At 43.5% G+C, this 23632-nt stretch overlaps 1 protein-coding gene across 1 annotated transcript in view; it reads left to right on the forward strand.

The window, feature by feature from the left end:
- Nucleotides 1-10095, forward strand: part of LOC119177216 (nose resistant to fluoxetine protein 6) — a 48791-nt gene extending 38696 nt beyond the window's left edge. Inside the window, exons 11-15 of the mRNA XM_037428634.2 lie at nt 2944-3066; nt 3665-3785; nt 7000-7189; nt 7554-7696; nt 9293-10095. Of these exons, the coding sequence (XP_037284531.2) occupies nt 2944-3066; nt 3665-3785; nt 7000-7189; nt 7554-7696; nt 9293-9559 (844 nt within the window). The 3' untranslated portion in view covers nt 9560-10095. The remainder of the gene's footprint in view (nt 1-2943; nt 3067-3664; nt 3786-6999; nt 7190-7553; nt 7697-9292) is intronic.
- The last annotated feature ends 13537 nt before the right edge of the window (nt 10096-23632 follow it).

Genomic DNA, 23632 nt, shown 5'->3' on the forward strand with positions numbered 1-23632 from the left:
TGGCGCGAATGCTTTCACAGCACTGACTGCCAAACAAGCGCTTTCTTTGTCAAAGGGCGTCTGCTACGCAGGAGCAAGGCAGGTGGCGCCACGTTCAAAATGCGAGTGCAAAAGAGGGAAGTCCGAGGAGAAACGCGATCAGAGGAGGAGAGTGCTGCTACTTTGCGAAGTTCTAGGTCCTTTAGCCCTACCTAGAGTTACTGTAGCATGTACATTAGCTCTAGTCCTACCTTACGTGTGGAGTCACATCGCGACCACTGCTTAAACTAAGATGGAGTGACGGCTCCCATTGTGGAGCCCGCGTTTTCACTGGCATTGAAAAAAAATAAAAGAGGTGTTGGCTATCATATACCCTGGCAGCGTATAGAATGAACTCTACTTTTCGATTTCGTGTTTTTTTTTTTTGCAATACAAATAAGTGATAGCACAGGGTAGGGCAAACTGGGAATTTTTGGGAGACCCTTTCGTCCTGCAGTGGACTAACAAAGGCTGAGAATGATGATGATGATGATGTATTTAAGTCAAGCTCTTTACATGTTAGCCAAGCTGTACAGGTACGCATTTGACTGCCCCTGACCTATGTGGACCCGCTGACCCTTTCACGTGCAAGCGACAAGTGCTATGAACTTGGTGGTGGCGCTGTCAATAATAATAACCACTAGCCTTTAACGTCCCAAAACCTCTATATAAATATCAGAGGCGCCATAGTGGAGGGCTCCGGAAATTCCGACCACTTGGGATTGTTTAGCGTGCACCTAAATCTAAGCACACGGGCCTCAAGCATTTTCGCCTCCAACGGAAATTCTATGGCGGGTATTTGATCCTGCAACCTTCGGCTGGTGCTGATCAATGCTCCAGAAAGCGGTTGAAAATTCATTCCTAGTACCTTGGGAAACGATGCTAAGCGAAACATGCGGACAGATGACTCTGTTTTACAAAAGGACGCTATAATATTATATGTTCAACATTCAAGCACAGACACGTTAAACAGCCGCATATATTTCATATAACCAGTTGTTTACAGTTCCGTAACGATGCCAATAGTAACATGCATTTTAGCATCACCAGGAGCGGTAAACTGATATGAAGCTCTGGTGCTCGCGAGGATGGTAGTCCTGGACACTGCTCATAAATCAACTTCAGCGGATGGCGTCCATCTCTAATTCACGTTAACCCGACGCGACAGCTGTATCATAGGAGTACACTTGTAATGTTTATAAAATTGAAGAATCAGCACTGCAACCACAGTTGACGTTTTATTAACATTAGAATCTCTTTGAAAAGTAGTTTCTATACCTGGCGTGGCCCTGGGGCATAATACTTGATTGCCATGCAAAATATTTTCATTCGATTTCTGATGACACCCTGACATTTATCTCTTGCATTCGTCAGGTTAACGCTGACAATGTTAGCGTTTTGTTAACGCTCATGCTTTAAAATTACCCATGTCTGTTCTCGCCGTCTGGGTAGCTATAAACTGTCAATCACCCGCATGTGGCACATGCCTGTGGCACATACCCACCCGCAGGTATGTACCACACGTCTGGCGGAAAAGGTTCGACGATGTGTGTGATGGGATTGTGATATTTATTTCATAACCAGTGAGTCATATCCGTCAAACCATCTTATTCTCCCACAGAAATTTCGGTTTATTACCCCCAGTTAGGTAGGTGAGCATGATCTCGACGTATAAGAGGATAGATAGATAGATAGATAGATAGATAGATAGATAGATAGATAGATAGATAGATAAATAGATAGATAGATAGATAGATAGATAGATAGATAGATAGATAGATAAATAGATAGATAGATTCATAGATAGATAGATAGATAGATAGATAGATAGATAGATAGATAGATAGATAGATAGATAGATAGATAGATAGATAGATAGATAGATAGATAGATAGATAGATAGATAGATAGATAGATAGATAGATAGATAGATAGATAGATAGATAGATAGATAGATAGATAGATAGATAGATGCTGTAAGTACCTGCAGTACGCAAAGGAATGCTTCGCAGTCGAACAAAAAAGAAGGCAATTCTGCAGTGATTCTACGTGGGTTGAATAATGAAAAGAGCGATGACGTGAAAATTGAGGAGAGCAAGAAAATGTGTCACCAGCGGCTTCTTTCCTTTTTTTTCTTTCGCGCGTTTTCAGTCATGTGCTTTATGCGCTACTGATTTTTTCATAATTTTTAACAAATAAAGTTGTTTCTCTGTCTTGACTTACGAAAGCACTGTAAAGCTAAATGTTAGCTACGGTAATATGCCAGCTACTGCAGCAAATTCAACCCTATTTCGATATATTTGATTCTTAATGGAGGCCATACAACCTGGCATTGAGACATAAGCTGTACTGAAAATTGCTTGACTGGATGCTTGATCTGCCAACTGTAAAAATTTTCTTTTTTGATCCGGGCAGTCAGTACGCTTGTGAGTATAACAGCTGCAACTGAAAATTTTTGTCTTTTACAGCAAACCAACTCAAGGCGCGTATTCATGCATGTGTTGTAGCAGAAATGTTATCATGCATCTCTGAACAATGAGATGATAGATTGACTTTGGAGGCCATTTTTATTGCAATTATATGGACACTCTCGGCTGGATTTCTAACGCTTTCTAAGGATTTCTAAGTAACAACTAAGGCTCTTATTCGCGTTCACCTGTATTTGTGAGTACGTTTCGTTAGTCATTTTTGCGTGAGAAACGCGGGACACGTTTCGATCTGCTTGCCATTCTGCGCGTGACCTTCCAATTTGTTGCTATCGCGTCTATCGCTTCACCTTTGCGGCAAAGCTGTGACTTTTTTTCTTAGTTTGTTAGTAATTCAGTTAACTGTAGTTTCACGACAAGAAGAATACTAAAATAAGTTATTTCAATGGTACTTTTACGAAGGATTAATGCGTACTAAATGCCTTGTGCTGCTTTCCAGATACTACTGGGGAAAAATTGCTTCATTTGGCGTAATGGGGGCGGTGTGTTCTGCCATAACAGTATGGCAGCTGCATGGCACCGGATATCCCCCCTTTATGATGCCCATCATAACCGATCTCAGGTAAGCAAGAGCCTCGTCTTCAATTTTTTTCAATGACCCAGTCGTAACGTTATTTTAGCTTAGTCAAATAAATAGCTAGGCTAGTTGGCACGTGTCCAGAGTTTTGAGACAAGAAAGAACAAGAAAAATAGGGAAGCATCTATAGACCCTTTCAGTGTAGGGTGCCTGGGCGCCGCCATACGATTCCCACTTCTGGGCTGTTATTAACACGTGTGACCCCCCCCCCCCCCCCCCAAATGCGTTGCCGTGGCTGTGACACCAGCTTTTGCGCTCCCTTGCAACATTCCAGAAAGGAGGGGATCCTCCTCTCCATTAAAAAGGTCGAAACAGCTGACTTTCTTGTAATGTCTTTGCGCTCGGCTTTCTGTAGTGAAGTATGCCACAGTCGTACACGTTGCCACTTCAGGGCACACCAAACGTGCCACGGCTATCCGAACAACGCTTCAGTTGTCATTTGCAGTGCGCGTTGTGATTGTCTATATTGATCAAGATTTTAAAAAAGGAAAGCGCCTACATCATTTAGCAGTATTGATTGCTACAGGAATCCTAAAATATAACCCACTGACAGTCAATTCCTGTCTTTTTTTTTCTTTTTCAGCGTAGCGAACAATTACCACTATGACGTATATGTATGGCCTTTTCAACACGGAATATGTTACTTCGCCGGCTGCATAATTTGCTTACTGGTACAGAGATACCGTGACGTGAAAATTTCAAAGGTAAATATACAGATTTTTGGAAGTGCGTGTATCCAGATCAAGATGGTTATAGCTAGGCAGCGCAAGATGGGAATGCTGTTCCTGTTACGGTTTATGAGATAATAAGGAAACATTTGTAGAAGGTTGCTTCAGCTATCTTCGTACTTCTTAATTACAGCCACCCAAATATTTAATTAGGGTAGAGTGGTCTAGAAGAAAAACATTTATATATCTATTTGCACTAATAGGTGGGGATGAAGCGAGTCTGAAGGGCCCGCCTTCACAAAAACCAAGAGAGATCCCTAGCTCGATGTTCCTGTAGCTTCTGCGGAGACCCGGCTTCTAGCCGCCAATGCCTGTTGGGCTTGAACGTCAGAGTAGCCTAGCACGAGAGCTTTCTAGTTATCTCTGGTGGGACGGAGGTGGCATGGGTAAGATGAGTGGAAGTATGCCCACACGTTGTTATAAAGGTTAGCAAGGTGACAGTGCGGGCCAACACCCGAGAAAGCAGAATTGAAGTGCTTAATACGGCAATGGACGATACTGTACAATACTTCGTGAAGAAGTGGAGAAGACAGTGCTTGCCGCCCAGACAGTGATGTTCCGTGCAGAGAATTTTCCCTTTTTCAGGTTTTTTTTTCGCCCGCCATTTTGAGCCAGAGGGAAAAAGGGAATCTTCGCGATATGGCAGGGAATTTCAGGAAAGGTTAAATGTTTCTACGACGACCGATATTTAGCGGTAACAGTGCGCCTTCACATGCTGTAATTGGTTCTGGCACATGCATCAAGAAAGCATTGGCTTTGAGATTTGTTACTGATATTTACGCGGGACGATTTCTAGTTCACTATTAGTGTTAGACCTGAAAGCCACTATGTGCAGTGTACTAACCGTATATCAATTAATAAAGTCATGCTTTTGCTGTGCGGCAGTGGAGGAGCTACTCATGATTTCAGAAGTCGCTAGCACTTGAGACACGTGTAATTATAGTATGCGTGTGTGTGGATGGGGGCGAAAATTATTACTGTTGTGCAGGGAAATATTCTGCAAATTTCATCAACGCTTGCAGAGAAAAATCCACGAAATGGGGAATTTCCATGTGTCTGAAGAGGAATTCTTCGCTGTAGTACAGAACATCACTGCGCCCAGGTGCCACCTTGGCAGAAGAGCAGGAGGGGGGGTAGTGGTTAGAAAGGTTTAATAAAGACAGGCAATTTCTTTAAGGGTGCTGGGTGGTCAGATATTAGGTTCCGTAGCAGGCTGTGGATGAAGCGATGCCTTGTGAATAAGCCCAAGGGTAGCAGCACCAGCTGCTTCTCTTCCCTCAAGACCCACGTGAGCCGCATTCCACATGATGATATGACGCGTCGGACACTCTATAAGCTCAAATGCGTGAAGAGCTTAGAAATCATGGTTTGGAACTCTTGATCTGTGGCAGCCAGCTCAATGACGATCTCTTTCACAACTTTAAAATACTACAGCTCATGGTGTCACTTTCTTTGCCATATGACAGAGCCATGTTACAAAAAAGGTGAAAATAAGTATATATGAAAGATGCACAGTCCGCAGAGGTCATTGTCTACTAGGCTATTTTTATTTAAGAACGTCACCCAACATAAGCGCACTTCACACGAACCAACGCCATGAGTAAAGCAAAGTTTTCGCTCAAACTTCATGTGTTAAAGATGAATGCTGCAGCAAGCAAAAGTGGAATTAAAATTTGAAGATACGCTACACGTCCGCACTCACGAGAATTGCCGAAGAACATGATTGGTCTGATGTGCGCTAATGTGGGTTGATGTCCTTAAAAAGAAACAGCCCAACAGTCGATGGGCCTAGCCGCACTCGTTTTATGGTGATGCGTTTATCCTCACCCAAGTTGCAGCTTGGCTCCATTCTTCAACTGTACTTCCGCACGTTAGTGAATAAACTTGGTGGCTGTACCTGATATAGTACTGTGCTTAACAAGTGTTCCATATTTGTGTTGACAAACTCGCAATGATCTTCTTTCATGACTGCTCTATTTCACTGGTCAATTAATTCGCAAATAAATGCCAAAAGTTGCAAATAGCCACCAGATGATTTTAACAGCCGAGCTGTTTAGTACGAGCATTGGTTCGTCTGCCGGGAACAGAAAACTTCGTGCAGTGTTAACCTTATCTCGTGTTGCCTTGTGACCGGTGCACATAGCATGGTGTATAGCCCAGACATAGCTCCACCGAGATCCACCCAGCTGCGCGTGGCTGCTCTTGTGCCGTGGCGTCACCACGATTATTAGCCAAGCATGCGGGCTGCCTTTGATAGGATCTGGAAGACGAAATCAGTTGGTTTTGCTGGACGTGAGGTCACTACAGTGCAGAGCCACGCCTCGGATGTTATACGCGATAGACTGCTCCTGAGGGCCCCGTTGGTATACTTTACCAAGACGTGGAGTAGAGTAGCCACGTTCAGATTGGCGATTACAAATTTCAGCACATACCCGTAACGCCTGGACCAACTATAGGTGCGGATCGACACCGCTCTGTCATAAGCCACTATTGTGCGAGCTACGCGGGCTCGTTGCGTGTAAGTTCCCGTACTGACCTAACTACTGTTGCTCTAGAGTTCTTCATCAGACTGTCGATCATAACCCTGGAAACATTAGCGAAGGTGTGGCCAGAAAAAGAAAAATAATAATTGCAAACAAAGAGATTCACGTATTACACCCATGGTAGCTATTGCTTCGATCTGAACAGCGGGAAATACAAACAACCATCCACGTTTTTCAGGAGTATGTAGGGTAAAGTGTACTTTTACCACCAACAGAAGAGGTTCAAGCTGTGTAATACTATCATCGAACAGCTTGAAACTATATTCTGTTGTATTTGTTGTGTTAAAGGCACAGGTAAGTAGAAGAGAAAGTAGAATTATTTTTGTTCAAGCTAAGGCAGGCTCTTCAAAAGTGTTCTGTGAAATAATAGCTGGTAGGGTGTAACATCTCTAAGCCGCCATACGAATATTAAAGGCACCGTAGTGAGTGGCTCCGGAAACCTTAATAGACGGGCCTCAACCATTTTCGTCTTCATCGAAAATGCGGCCTCCTAAGCCGAGATTCATTCCCGCAACCTTTGGGCCAGCAATAAAACACCATAACGACTAGACCACCCTTTTAGTCGAAGCGAAAAACAAAAACGTAATATGCATCTTGATACTCGAGGTTTAACCAAGGGCACCTCACCTTTTTTCTTCCTCTTATAGCTGAAACAGTTCTCCATGTGGTGCCTTTGCGCAACCTGTGGGCTCACGTGCCTGTTTATCAAGTATGACTGGTGCCGCGGCCACAACCCAACAGAAGAATGGGTTACCCTCCTGGTGTCGGTCGCCAACGGCCTCTGTTGTGCCATGTTCATGAGCTGGTTGGTATTCGCCTGCGCAGCGGGCAAAGGAGGTGAGCCTGCCTTGACGCTTCAGTAAACCACGTCTTTGTTTGTACCTTGTTTGGGTTCTCTTGCTTAACCCGCCAGGCAGCGCCAGCTTGCCGGTGAGAGCTTAGATTTTGCAGCTCAAGCGAATGATAAGAAAGAAGTGAAATTGTGATTCACAGTGTGACAGAAAATGTACTCACGTTAAATGTAACAAACTGCTCCACTGCAAAATGTCTCATGACTTTCTGCAGTAATGTAGCCTGGCGAAAGAAAAACTGCGTAATACCCATATTTCTGTGCGATGTATGATGTATGATGAATGATGAACGTGCCATGCTTACTGTATCTATTTATTGAGTGTTTCATTTGATTGATCTTCCACAAAAGGTCTGGTATCAAGATTTCTTTCCTGGAGGGCGCTTGTCCCTTTGAGTCGTCTCTCTTTCGGCATCTACATCATCCACGTTCCACTCTACTACTTTTTCTTTGCCCTGGCACGTGAGAGGACGTTCTACTCTCATTTTACACTGGTAAGTCTACTGCTAAACACATTGTTTTATTGCCAGAAAGTAGTTGACGAAGTTCCAGTTCCATGACAGCGCGTTAGCAACACAGCATCCAAGATGGCACTTACACACCATTGAAGCATTTGGGATTGGTGCTGAAATATCTTAGGAACTCAGCGTTGAATAAGCCGCTCTTAGGTTGATAACATCTCGAGCCGGAATGATGCGAATTGATATAAAAAGTAATGTGTACGAAGTCAACCGATGGGAACTTGTGCTTATGCCCCTGAAATAACAGAAAAAGAAGTGCTAGGAAAAGAGACAAGAACGCACGAACCTACCTATACTAATATTGGGGGTTTAAGGTCCCCAAAACACAATATGATAAGGCTGAACTCCGTTATGAAGGGCACCATCTTTAACTTTCTCTTACATCGCACAGTGCACGTGCCAATACCATTTCACCTCCATAGAAAAGCGGCTGGTAAGGCCGGCATCCAATCAGCAACCTTCGAGTCCAAAGTCGAACACTAAGCATGAACACCAGCCTGGCCGAGAACACACAAACGTCCTGTCGCTTCGAACTTCTACGTAACTACAGTTAAATGTAAAAACAAACTATATCGTCAACGCTTCTAAAAAGCAATGTCGCCTTGTGATCCAGCTTGAATCACACAGAGGTTAATTTTTAGAAAATGACTGTCCATATACAGACCAACCCACGGTGGTTGAGCTATCACGGTGAAGACAGTCGTCGTACGAAGCGTGCAAGAGCTGTGAGGAGGCGTATCTTGACGAAATAACACGCGTATACCCGTGAATCACACGTAGCATGCGGGCTATACTGCCATGTGGGCAGCCTGAGCCTGTCAAAACATGCGCTTTTGGCTTGACAAATCGCACTGCCCAATTAGAAAATCAAATACATTCAGCAATATGATTGATTGATATGTAGGGTTTAACGTCCCAAACCCACCATATGAATATGAGAGAAGCCGTATGTGGAGGGCTCTGATAATTTTGACCTTCTGGGGCTCTTTAATGTGCACCCAATTCTGAACACATGGGCCTACAGCATTTTCGCCTCCATCAAAAATACAGCCGCCGCCACCGGGATGCGATCCCGTGACCAGCGGGTCAGCAGCCGAGTACCTTAGCCACTAAACTACTGTGGAGGGGCCGCGTTGAGCGATATAAATTATATTCATTTTGTTCAAAATAAATGTTTCAGTAGTATTGAAGTCCTTTTGTGTTTGATGAACTTATGTTCATTGGAAACCGTGGTAATGAGAGAAGTTTTTAGTGGGACGTCTTTCTAAGCGGTCATGTTAACTGGCGGTGTTTTTTATCCTATACCAGAATTAATTCTTAAGAATCTGAAAAATAGCAAAAAAATACTTGAAAATTCAGGATACACTTTTACCATGACTCGACGACCCGTTACGTGGCACCATTTGGGAATCACTAAGCACTGTTTACATGACAATCAATTCACTCGTGAGTTGTGACTGTCATCTTTCCGTTTCACAAGTGTACGCTCATAGTGTTTAGCAGTATTAACCAAATCGATGTTTCCCATTTGTGAAAGCATTATTATCAAATCACCTTTGTACTGCGCAGGTGCTGCTGTCACTTAGTATCTTCGTGGTAAGCTCTATGCTTAGCTTCTTCGTGTTCGTGGCCTGTGAAGCTCCGGTGGGTCGACTGGAAAAGCAGCTGCTCATGCCCTCTAGCCTGCAAAACAAGGATCCCAAAGAAATTAAAATAGCACCGATGAACGGCACAGCACGCAATGGTGCTACAGTTGACAAAATTTCTAGGTTGGTGGGCGCTAGCCAAAAGGGTCTGGAAGCGGTTATATCTGTTGCTGACATAAGTCGCTTGTGAAACATCTCTTTGTTGTTGCTATAAGGACATGTTCCTGCATTTCGCTTAGTAATCGTGGTAGCTACACGTCATACTTTATAAAAAACAATTGTTGTGGAGTATCTACGTAAGAATATATGTCTTCTGATCTCTGGCGAAACGTTCAGAAAGCACGAAGCCCTGCAAAACTTTTAATGAACAGGAGTAACGGTTGTGAATGGTTCAGTCAAATAGCAAATTGGTTGTCTCAAAGTTTTGCTTTTCTCTCAATCAGGCTTTCTTGTCATCGTTGCCCATTGTATAAAACACCCATGGTGCTATGTGAATAAGCGAAAAGCGAGAAAGAGATATACAATCTCGCAATGTCACGGCATTGTCTCACAATGAGACGGCAGTATATGTAAATAATAAATAATACATCACATATTGTTCATTTTGCTTCATGTTGTCATACAACATTAGCCTACTGTCACATGTGTTGAAGTGAATGAAATCTTGTCTTCCATCAGTAACAGACTTTGCATTTATACACGTGATTAAAATTGTTTTGTGCTGAATGTCTTGAATGTTGCTATTACAACATCCAAGGTCCATCACGGTACAAATATTACACATTTGGTAGAAATCGTCAAAGTGTAAATTGTACAAGAAGAGACATTACAAAATGCTACTTAAATAATTTTTCGTCTGAAGCAGGTGTTTTTTCAAGGAATGTAAGTGTTAGCTTGGGGAAGAAATATATATCACCGTACAATTTTGTCTATTTCTGTCATTTTGCACGCTGTTCGCTTTAGTTTTCATATTTGTAGCGTATCTTCTAATGTGATTGTGCGCCTCGGTGGATCAGTGGCTAGGGTGCTCGACTGCTGGTCAGAAGGTCGCGAGTTTTGATCCCGGCCGCAGTGATTGCATTTTGATGAAGTCGAAATGGTAGAGGTCTTTGTACTGTGAGATGTCTGCGGATAATAAAGAATGCTTGATGGTCAACATTTCCGGAGCCTTCCACTCTCATAATCACATCATAATTTTGGGACGCCAAACTCCCCATAATATTATGATTATTATTACTATATATTAATAATATTATTTAGTTTTATAAGATTTTATTGTGAATAAGGATATTCCGGTAATTTGTAAGCATAGTTATTCATTTATTTGCCTGTCGCTATATCCAGATGTCCTTGTGAGCCTAAAAATATACCTACGTAAGGATATATGTATTCTGATCCCTGGCGAAACGTTCAGAAAGCACGACGCCCAGCAAAAATTTTAATGAACAGGATTAATCGTTGTGAATCCTTCAGTCAAGTAGCATATTGCTTGTCGAAAAATTTTGCTTTTTTCTCAATCAGGCTTTCTTGTCATCGCTTCCTATTGTAGGCTATGATAGCCTCCATCAAATGAATGAAAAAATACCACCGCTATCGTGTGAACTCATTGGGTTACATAGAGCATGCACATTCGGTCCTAGTGGTGTATATATTTAAGGAACATCTTAAGCTACTGACCTTATGAATTGATTATTATACTGAAGGTGGTTATACGCGCATTTAGGACCTTGTAGAATATTCACTGATAACATATTCAAGTTTAACTCATAAAAGTAAAGCAATAAAATGCAATCATTTCTTAATATATATCTGAGATTTTGGGCACCAAGACTACGATATGATTATAAAAAACGCCGTAGGGGGAGCTCCGCAAATTTTGACCATCTTGCGTTCATTAACGTGCCTTGACATGATACAGTACAGTGATCTCTAGCATTTCACCTCAATCAAATAAAAAGTACTTAGAAAGACGCCATGAACAAAGTAATAAATATAGGCACAAAGAATATGACATTTGAACCATCGAGCAACACATCGAGATGTCTTAGCGGCTGTGGCATTGTGCTGTTAGGCACAATGTCGTAGGTTTCATTTCGATCGCGGCAACAAAGACTAGTACGAAATGAACGAACGCTTGAGTACATGTACCTATGTTAGGTGTGTTCCAAGAAATGTCGGGCGCTCAAAATTGGAAGGCGAAAGTCGTGTTATTTCTTAACAATCGATGTATCGATCTTCCCCTACCCTCCTGCGACCATTTTCATCATCCAAAGTTTTTCTGCACTGCCTCTAGAATCAGTGGCGTAGCAAGCTTTGTGAACCTCACCTGGTTTAACACTGCCTCCAAGGTGTATATAGGCTGGTAGAGGAGGCTCCTTAGAAGCCCGTACATTCAGAAAATGGCGGATGATGAATCGCCAATGGGGCTTAGCGCCATCTCTGTGAGGAGGGAACACTTCCGGTGGAACAAAAAAATTAAAACGGATGTGACGGAATAACTGGTAAACAAGTGACGTTATTTTGTGACCACTAGCGCGAAATTTGATCTGAAAATACTTTTCATGGGCCCCTGATCGCTAAGGACTCGTGCTAAGGCAATCACCGATGAGTCATCCACGAGTGCACTTCAAGTCAAAGCCAGCTAATCTAATACGAGCTCATGACTAAATATTGATGTTTGAGTGTACTACCATTCACTTTGCCTCGGTTTTACAAGGCAACTTATTCTTCGAACATTTATTCGTCGTTCGTGACATCTTCCGCCGATGGAATAAAGGCAACCAACAGCGCAGCAGCCTATACATGTGATATCTGCAGCGTGGCTTTTTTGTTTCACACATACGCAGGTTTTTTTGGTTGCACAATGCTTGTGATATTCCGTTTTATTAAGAAACATTGACGCATAGACACGCGATAATGATGAAATTTTAGTTTTATTCAATGGTCACCAAAACTGAAAGTTATTGCACCATACAAAATGGTAATAAGAACAGACAAAATTGGGGACACTCCCTGCGTTATGTTTTTCTTTTTTCTACATTATGCTACGATAAATTACCGTTACGTATGTGAATGAAAACATGCGAATTGTACCGTGATAGATAACTTGGTAATTTGCTTTCCTATAACGCGAATAGTAGGCACTGCATACTCAAGAAGGAAACTGGGCTGCCGGAAAACAGGTGAATGAATGCCCAGCCAGCAGTGCATTCCCAACTTTCCTCCTTGTTTCTTATCTATAGGATACATGGGTCACTAGGCATACGTGTGTTGCTATACTGCATCCTTGCACAGCACATTGTTTCCAGAGCTACCGACGAAAGCATCCAGCGGTTAATGTAATTCGCATCGTTCCGCTGCCCGTTGGACGCTGCACTGAACACGTTCACAAACGATAAAATGCACCTAACGATTTCGTGCACAACAGAGAGGGCAAGCAAGCGCATAACAATAAAACACGCCAGGTGGCGTATCTTCGCAGACGAATTTTCCTAGCAGGCCTTGCCATGTATACCCATGTACTGCAAGGTCTGCACTGAGTAATAATAGCGTGGGAAGAGGGCGCGAAGAAATTATTTTTCGTAATAATAAAATTGTCATAAATTCTTTGTTCATTACACCTACATATTACTCTTCGGTAAACGAAATATTATTCGTAAACATATTTATTGCTTCAACTTTGAATCAAACTTGTTTTTTTTTCACTATTAGCGCTTGTTCCCTCCACACATCGTCCCGCTTCGATTGCAGCTCCCATAACACTCCATGCTGATGTCACTGGCAATAGCTTCTGAACCGCTTTTCACCCGAGCTTTCACGACCTATTTTAATAGACCTTGCTGCCTCCCTAAACGTCCTTCTTTAACCAAACGACGATGTCATGTGGTGAGGTCTTCACGTGACGACAGGTTATGTTATGTATTGTATCACTCGTTTCGACGCCGACGTTCAAGTTCATGGTCTGTTTTTGCATTTAATGAGTCTAACTAAGCTTTTCACCTTAAGGATTTCACGTCAAATAAACCGACAACTGGCCAGAGAGTGCGATTTGATTGTCCTAGAAATGAAAAGAGCAGGAAAAATAGTGACATATTCCAGCATTTTTGGAGGCGAAGTGCCTCAAGGCATGGGTCTGTACATCCTCTGAGTTATGTAGTTGTAGTAGCAGTAGGTAGCTACCTCTAGTTTAGTTCTTGCAGTGTTCACTAGATGGCGGTCATTGATTCGAGATGTCATAAAACTAGATGGTGGTACCTGTAGTCGATAATGAAAGATGCGAGATGTTATGATAAGAATGATGTCACCTATGGCGCGTGTCATTAGTGGAAGGCAATCGTTTGATTCAGTGCGCGACATACGCTAGGGGGAGCGTTGTAATAAAATTAGTTCGCTGTTGACGCGCCGCAAAGCTGGGCGACACCACTACCAAGATCCTGTCGTACGAGAGCGGGAGGCCCAAGCGGTACGGTATACACACACAGCGTTTCTCACGTCTTTAAATGATGATAGACTCGGTTAATTCCACGGAACATTCATGGTTTACCAATTATTCCCTCCGGAGCCTGCAAGACCAATGTTCCTGTTCTACAGGCAGTACAAGCCCAAGCACTGAGAGTGTGCCTTAGTCTGCCCAGATGTACGTCAACAGAGGCAACAATTCCAATTGCTGGTGACTATCCGATACAAACTCACATTGTTGTAGAAGTCCTGAAAACGCACAACAGACACTTCGCACGTGCTCCCTGTCATCACCTTGCACTGTTGCCTCCAGATAGACGCCAAGCATAATTCGGTAAAATGATTGTGAAGTACAACGAGAAACTTCCCTCGGGCATCACTCCTGCATCTAGACCATCGATACCCCCTTGGTGTCTTATTCGACCCACAGTGCATCTAACCCCCGAATGCAGAGATGTTACTTGGCTCGCGACTTCATACTTAATTTGAGCAAGTCGGCATGAAGCCAGAAGCGGACTTCAAAACGCCCAAGTCAGCTTTCGCGTTTCATAGATGCTCAGGCTGTTTTGCTTGGTCAAGTCAAGAACGAGCTTCAAAGCAGAAACATGCTGCTCGCCTGCTAACGAGGGTAATAATAAAGTTGTTCGCGTAAGGCGTGCATTACATCAAAAAAAAACCATACGTTTTAAAATAACTCTAAAAACGAAGGGCCGCAAGCATATTCCTGTCAATTTACGGCTAACGAGCGGCACGTGGTGCCTGCCGTCACATCGATGTGCAGTGTTGCTTGTGTAAAGCGTTCGTTGCCCGCTGGCTTCAGTGGCCGCCCAAAAGCGGCGCGTTTCTCCACAGTTGCTTGTTTGGAGACGAAGCAAGCATCGCGTTGGGTTCTTTCGCCGTTTTCTTTTTTTCAATCGAACACCATGGCATGTATTTGTGCTGACCTGGCTCACGAGGTGATGCGATTTTCACGGTATTTACCTTTCTGTTCGCCTGTGTGCATGCCTGTAGTGGGCTAGGTCGCAGTTATATATGAAAAAAAAAAAAGAAGTCCTGGGAACAAACGCGATTCGTATCCTTTTGTTGAGCTTGGTAAACAAGAGAAAACGTGGGGATCAGGACATTGCCCTCAGCGGAATTCTGTCTCACGGGGTGCAGCAGTGTCTTGCTGCATGATGGTGAAGCGGATAAAAAAAAACCGTGATAAGGTCACCTCTTTTTTATGTGTGTGGAATTTTACGTAGCGTTGTGCTACAAGCGATGCCTTTCTGAGCGAGAAACAGCGCCCTAGACCGGACGAAAGGATAGACGAGGCACACAGACAGCCCCGAGTCAATTTTGTATTGAAAGAGGCGGAAATTTTTGTCGTGTTTAAGAAAAACAGAAATGGCCTTTGCGCTTACGGAACACTTCGGCGTCGTCCCCACCGAAGCTATTAATACGCACGTGTGTGTAGTCGACACAGCCTGTAACCCCATGAACTCAGCCACTTCATAAAAGTCCCGCATAACAATAGAAAGTGCTGCCGGCTGCGCAAAGAGCACCAGCATTGCGTACAGGTGCTTTGCGATGAGTAGCGTAACTTTTCCTACTGCATGGCAAACTGTCGACTACGGAATGCGGACGAGATTCCCGCTGACTGTTTGGAATGTGCCAGCGCCGTAAAACCCGAGAGCCATCAGTAGCAGTAACACTGGAGGCACAGGCTGTCAACGGTTGTCCCCACTTTCACGGAGCGGCAACATACCCAGCAGCTGCCGCACGGCGTTCTTCGTGAAGCTGTATCGAGCGTGGAATTGTTCCTCGTCGTACAACTCCATCAGATTTCCTCGGTCACGTAAAGCGGGTCCAAGATTCTTCGGCAGGCAGTGCGCCTCGGAAAATGCTACGCTTATGGCGAGGCAAGCAAACTCAAAAGCGGCCCCCCTCCGTGCGACGTCCATTCGATAGGTGGCCATGTTGGAATAACGCATGAAGTCGCTTTCTAGCTAGCCCCGCAGCTGACTTGAAACTTGTCCTGACTTCGACCGAGCCAAGTCGCCTTCAAGTCATCCGCAAGTTCGAGAACGATTTATGGTGACCAGCAAGACAGTCTTGAGTTAAGAACGAGTCAACTATGATTCAAGTAACATCTCTGCATTCGGGGCTTAGTGTACCAGGGATCCGGAGGAAATCTGAGCTTTCATCGCCCATGCTATAACAACTGTCTCTTCTTCTTTTGCGCGAGAAATATTCAGACAGTGTACATATATATACCGATGGCTCAACGGACCGCCAGCGTTCGTCAGGTGCAGTAGTTGTCCCAGCAAGAGCTGTTGCCATCAGCTTTAGGACTGACCACTTCACGGCATCTACAGCAGCGGAACTAGCTGCTTTGCGCGCTGCACTTTGTATGGTCAATCGGGAACCACCGCAACAATGGTCGACTTTCAGCGACTCAAGGGCTGCCCTACAATCTGTGCTCTCAGCACTGCGTCGTGGGCCGTACGCACAGCTTGTTTTTGAAATTTGATGCCTTCTCCACACTTCACACGAGAAAGGACATCATGTGACGTTTCAGTGGCTGCCAAATCACTGCTGCGTCATAGGGAACGAACAGGCCGATACTGCCACGCGGGCAGCTCTTGAAGGAACTCGAGAAGAAGCCATATCACTTTCGCGGACCGATGCAGTCAGTAATCTTCGACGACTTGCGCGTGAAGTCACGTTTTCACTATGGTTCCCACCAAGCAACGAGACGAATTGTCAACACCACTTGTCCTCTTTGAAGGCTCTCCGCATGCCCACTGGGCTCGACCGAAAAGAAGCCACCCCTCTTCATCGCTTATGGCTAAGGGTGGCATTTATAAAATCTTGTTCCTTTGTCATAGGAATGGCGGACAACGCTCTCTGTGATGCCTGTCATTGCGAAGAGACGCTACACCACATCCTGCCGCTACTGTCCGTTGTATGACATCCAGAGACAGTCACTGGCATCCGTTGTTGCGCGCATCGACAACAACCAAATGTCTGTGGACACTATTATGTCAAGTGCCCGAGAGAAGACATTGCAACAGAAGGCGACAAAGCTCTATTGAAATTCCTACGCGACACGGACTTGAACAAGCGGCTGTAACAGCAATGTCACACACCACGAAATACAAGACTGGACAATGAGTGTGCGCGCCTGTGCTGCCGAATGTGCTGTGTTTATTTCTCTTCCCTCTCTGCTCTCTATCTTTCATCTCCCCCATCCCCCTCCCATGCGCAGGTATCAAACCAGCTGCCTATAGGCTGGTTAACCTTCCTGCCGTTCTTTTCCTCTTATTTTCCTTCCTTCCCTCCGGAGCCTCGCGCATTCATCATCATTCACCTCGTGGATATGCTGTAATTTTTTGTTGCGTTGTGAATAGGATTTGTATTTTTAAAGCATGCTTAAAATGATCAAAAACCGTTTTGACGTGCTAGCAGAAGAGCCTTGAAGCTGGATTATGGAGTATATTGTCTATCACTTTGTTTAACGTGGTCGCAAAGGCTGATGCTGTCATGCGTGACAGTGCTAAAAACTGGAGTTTGTATATCGTTATCCAGCCCCGCTCAATTCTGTGCTGCTTATGACGTAAAAGAAGTAGCACGGGGAAAAGCGGCGTGGCCGTCGTGGCCACCAGTGGATCTAGTGGAGCCTGTGTGCCAAGGAGGTGATGCGTGCACTCACTGCATGAGTGCATATATGCGCAGTAAACTACCACGCACAAACACAAACCCCTCGCGCGCTCACTGTTTGCGGCATGTGAGCGTACGACTTGATATTGGCCGCAGAAAGAAAAACTGTGATTACAAATGTTTCGGGGCGTTTTACACTTTACCATTCCGGAATTGGACTCACTGACGGGTAAGATTTTCTTCGCGCTACAATAAACAAAAATCACCATAAAAATTGTTGTTGGTCCCTTTAAAGTACGTTACGGCCCAACTGGTGCCACCAGATATTGAAGTGTCTGTGATAACGAGTTTTTTGTTATAGGTTTCAGGGTTCGGATGAATGTGTAGGAAATTCATGTGTGCATTGTAAACTCCCATGCTGCGTCTTAGAGATAGTCAAAAACTTAACAGAACGCTCGAATATTGCCGTGAGCATCGACCATCTGTGGCCGCAAACAAAAGACGCGTCTTGATTGTCTAAAACTGCCCTGCCGAGGTGTTCTAATGGCTGAGGTACTTGGCTGCTGACCCGAAGATTGCGGTATCGAATCCCGACTGTGGCGGCTGAATTTTCGATGGAGCTGAGAATGGTGTAGGCCCATGTGCACAGATTTGGGTTCACGTTAAAGAAGCCGACCCGGTCGAACTTTTCAGAGCCTTTCACTATGGCATTTCTTATAATGATGTGGTGATTTTGGGACGTTAAACTCCACATATCATCATCATTGTCTTACACTGGGAAGCGACACCTGTTGACAGTGGAAGTAATCGCTGTGGCTGCAGATGCAATCAATCCACTGGCAAATAGATAGTTATGAATTATGTCGACAGGCGACATTGTTTCCGCCGCAATCGGCTGACACTCCTCTGGGCCTGCTCAGCCCTTTCGATTGCTATACATACATGCTCAAATGGGGAGGATGGGGGGTGAAGGAAATATCTACAGCACGTCAGGCTGTTTTCATCATGCTCTGACTCTGGTTGAAACGAAAATATGCAAAAACAGTACTTGATTTTTATCATGGAGCACTGCAGTTGCCTTTTATTACCATCCAGGCTATAGCGATTTGAAACGAAATGCTGAACAGCAGAGAATGCTGATGCCACTCTGTTCGCACTTCTTTCCATCTCCACTGCACGGGCGAATAAGCTTCACTTCACGACGTCGTGCACCCGCTACTTTATGAATGCGCCAAAAGTATTTGTGAACTGTACATTTATTCATTTTAGAACGAGCAGGAAGCAATATGAGATGCTTCGTTTATTTTCGTAAAGTGAAATTCACTTCGAATAATCTTCCTCTTTGTTTAATTAAAATTCTGAGAGGCACAATGTGCTGCATGGTTCCTTGTTTGTCTTAATCAATGAATGTGCCTCGCGTTCATGGCCGCTGTTCGTGGCCGTCTGCCATCGTGTTCTCACAGTCAAGATTAATGTGTTGTGTCCTTCGTAATAATACATCTGAATAAAGAAATAAACTCCATGATCCATGATGTTCCTCTGCCTTCATGTTTCCGCAATATTTTCAATGATAAGAGGAGCTGGCAGTTCCACAATTTCCTGTTGAGGGGGGTGGGGAGAGTCGAGTTGTTTATTCTTATGCAGTCGTTTACGTGTTGTTCACCGATTCCCCAGAGGCACACATTCCCGCATGTAATGAAGCGTGGTGCATCAGATTGTGTTTTGCATCTTCCAAGCCAAGCTGTCCTTCGGAGGATGTCCACCTCATAAAGGTTCTAATTTTGGCGTTCGCGACAGGTTGAGGAAACTGAAGAGGACCGTGGTTTCACAAATTCAGCTGGCGTGGTGAGTATTAAAATTTTGGGCACGCAAGCACCCAATTGCTGGGCTATAACTATAAAAGGAGCTGAGTGGGGAGAAGAGGAAGCTGGTGGGCTGTTAAAAGTGTTTAAATGACAAGGCGACTACGAGAGTCTGCAAGAAATGAATGGTATATAAAAAGAAAAAAGTAAAGGGCATATGGAGCATAATTGGGCTCAGGTTTTTTCAGCTTTTCAAAACTTTATTGTGTCATCAGCGCCTTCTTCATCTGCTGAGTTAATTAAAGTGAATACAATTGTACGCTATGCTGTGCCAAGGTGTGATGCAGAAACAAGCATTGCTTGTAAATTAAAATTAAGCAAGCAGTAAAGCTTTGTCTTCACCCATTTCAGGACAGGTAAAAATAAAAATAAGCCTGGCTTATCTCTAGTGGGAGCGAGGGCGACGACTGGAGAGGCCAGTGCTGCTGTCGCTGTGACGTAGTAAACGACATTGTGACTCGTCTATGCCGTTGTCAGTGCAGCGTGCTTGCTTTCAACTCCAAGTCAGTTCATTTTCTAATCTATAGGTTTGTGTATACGCTCGGTGCCGCAGTGCATGACGACTTCGAGTGAGCCTTAGTGTGAATGAGCCTTTTCAAAACGTCGCAGCCTCGATACGCTTGAACAATAAAACTGAAATTGGCGAAATAACTTAGTGTTCATACTCAGGTGTGCAGTTCACTCAGCGGTCACTTTATTCAGCATATGTGGATCTGCAAAAATTTTGCGCAAGGAATTAGAGATAAAATGTTTGGTCTGCATGACCCTGTACTTCGCGGATCTGTATGCATAGAAATTTATTGAGTTTATTTGCACAAGACTGGAAAAAAAGATTCCCGAAGCATGGAATCACAGCAACCATTCTTTTAAGCTCTTGTATAGTTAAAAAAAATGCCTGATGTGGTCTTTACTCTACTTCTCGCCCTGGTGTGAGTTTCCGTGCATACACTAAAACCACCAAGAAGCCGCGCTATGCATGTTCGATAAAACCGAGCATGGGCCAACAACCCAGCACATATTATCGCGTGTGCGGCAAGCACTTTCGCGAAAATATTTTGTGTACTACATTAGCGTTGATATGTGGTGAGTACGACATGGAACTTACCGGAAATGTACACATAGGAATTGGTGACGTTTATTCATGCCAGGTCGACAGGCCTTTTCCAGCTGTCTGCAGCTCAAGGGCGGCCAGAATGAATTTGCCCTGATGCTGAAATTTCGCGTTGCATTTCAGACGTCTCTTCTGTTAGCAGCCGTGATGTGCTGAGCTGCTGGTGATCAAATTGGTTGATGCCAGAGACCAATAGAGTCACTGATAACAAGATTCTCTAATTGTAAATATTAGAAGAGCAAACGATGCGGGCAGGTATCTTTGCAACTTTCGTGCATCATTTCGCTCCAGTCGATACACCGGACGCAGAAAAGTGCGTGTAGGGAAAGCAATGATTAGGGAGACAAAATATATGCCAGTGAAGTTCCACTTGTTGAAATATATGTCTTATATATATTCGTCCAGTAATAATTCTGCTGAAAGTAGCAGGCCACACAAACCACGTTCGTTGTGAAGAGTAATGTTATTGCGGTGCAATAGCTCTATCGATACCCTTATGAAAGGTCAAGCGAGCCTAATAACCAATTCCAAACTATTCGTTTCCCTTCGGAAACATGATAACCCTCTAAAAACAAAGGCGAAGTGCTGCCGTGAGTCCTGTACGGCAGTCCACACTGATCAAAACGTTACCTTTTGGCCGCGCACTTTCCGAGCAAAAGCTAGAAGGTGTGCGTCATCGCCATTGTCTCTGTAAACGTAAATGTTCGTGCAATACGAAAATGCTTCGATTTACAGATTACTAGAATATTTTCATAACAACCCACCTTTTACCAGAGTGCATCTTCACGTTGTGCGTCCATGGCTACATGCGCACGCACCCCTTCGAAAGGTCACGACGTGCGATGACCTTACGTTGGCTCGCTAAAGACCTTTGATGGCAAGCACTTCTGGTTGTTTCGCAGCTAATAGAAACACAACCGAAGCTTGCGAAGCGAGAACAGCCCCGGCAGAACAGCCTGAAGCACAGGGGTTGCCGAACACTTTGCACTGCTGGTACCACGTGATGTAGTTTTATACTTCACAGGATTCTGGCAGATGGCGCCACGGCGGGTCCTCGCCGTCAATAATCCCTTAGAAATATTCATATGAAAGAAAAATTATCCGTTCCTTGACGTTGCCAAAGGTAGGACTTTCAATTGTGAAGAAACCTGAAGCGCTTCTAATATTACGATATAATGCGCACGTGATGGAGGGCTACACGAGAAGGTTAAAACAGGAGAGCTACACACGAATCCACCTATTCCACTGTCTTCATTGCGCGACTTTAGCGAAGATAAGCCATCGAACGCCACAAGGGAAGTTTTTTTGCCGACAAAAATGCGATCGTTCTTGCGATGGTCACATGTTCGAGGAGCTTAGGCGAGAAAAAGGTTAACAGATGTTGAAAGCTTGCCGTGCAGTGTATTTGCGAAATAAAAACAGCAAATACTTTGTATCATAAAATTTCGCAAGTTTTCAGCGGCTGTGTTCTCCCGAGGGCTGCCAATAAAAATAAATTTAGTTGCCGATGGTTAAACGATCTATGTATGCATTGTAAGGGTGTAAACCCCATAAAAGGGTTGCTCCTATCTTTCCATTTGCGAATGTAGTAACTCGAATATCCCAAAAAATTACTTCCGTTCTTCAGCAAAATTTGAAAATGAGAAAGTTTGTCATGAAAGTGATGCTGGAGTTTTTACATTTAATAATAATAATAATAATAATAATAATAATAATAATAATAATAATAATAATAATAATAATAATAATAATAATAATAATAATAATAATAATAATAATAATAATAATATAATAATAATTGATGGGTTTAACGTCCCAAAGCGAGCATATGATTAGAGAGACGCCGCAGTTTCGATCACCTAGGGTTCTTTCACGTGCGTCTAAATCTAAATACACAGGCCTGAAACATTTTCGTCTTGATTGAAAATGCAGACGCTGCAGCCAGGATTCAATCCTGTGACCCAATAGCTAAATTACATTCGATCGAAACAAGAAAAGCACAGTTACACGGGGGCTGTTTTGGAACTTTTGCAAAAACAAAAATGAGTTTAATTTTCAAGCAACCTGGTGACGAGACGTGGTTTCTCAGTGATTATCCTGAGGCAAACATAGGGAACGCCTGTCCTGTATATTCCTCAACAATGAAGGTGCTTGTGCGAAGGTTGGTGTAGGAACAAGTGAATATAGTGTTTTTTGTTTGGGGGGGGGGGGGGGTGTAAACTGATAAGGGATCAACGGCTTTTGGGGGTGGAATACTTTAAAGAGCGCGCAAGCAGTGATTAAGAAAAAAAGTCACTGTTTCCCTACTAGGGTGAAGCAACGAATGTTAGACATTATAGAATATCGCATGAAGAAAGACAAGCAGTTCGATACTTTCAGCCCACCACTATCAAAAGAGTGATGCTCAAAAGGAACGCATGGGTGTACACAGGACAAGTGGGAAATAACAAGCGTCATAGTTGTAACGCGTTTGTACTTGAAGAACACGCCCAAAATATCCCAATAGAGAGGCCAGCGCTGTTTGATTTTTTTTCTTTTACTTTGAAATCGCGCTACGTGGAACGACCCTTGTGCGTCTCCGGCCCCGCGGTGGCGTCCGGCACCTAGTACGCCGGTCTTCTCTTTTTCTTCTTCTTTATTACGAGTAGTACAAAAGGGGGCCACTTTTTCCGGAGCGTCTCAAGGGAGTTTTCAATTTGAAAGAAAATAAAAACGTTGGCGATAGAAAATACTCTCAAGCTGTTCCGAGATCTACGATCAGTGATCAATAATCGGTGCATATGAATAGCTCCAGTTATAGCTCCAGTCCAAGCAATGGCGATTGGCTGTGTTGGCTAGCACAACGAGCTGCGGAGCGAGGGGTGGCTGGTTCGAATAACCGATATATTGCTTTGAAATTTTCCCCCCTGATCTATGTTTCTTTATGCCTTCTTACACACACACACACATATATATATATATATATATATATATATATATATATATATATATATATATATATATATATATATATATATATATATATATATATATATATATATATATATATATATATATATATATATATATATATATATATATATATATATATATATATATATATATATATATATACATATACACATATCCGGCACATGGTGACGACGGCAAAAAATTAGCCGGGAGTGTGTATTTATTTGCTAATGCAATA

The sequence above is a fragment of the Rhipicephalus microplus genome, chromosome X (genome assembly GCF_043290135.1).
Source record: "Rhipicephalus microplus isolate Deutch F79 chromosome X, USDA_Rmic, whole genome shotgun sequence".
NCBI classification, from domain to species: domain Eukaryota; kingdom Metazoa; phylum Arthropoda; class Arachnida; order Ixodida; family Ixodidae; genus Rhipicephalus; species Rhipicephalus microplus.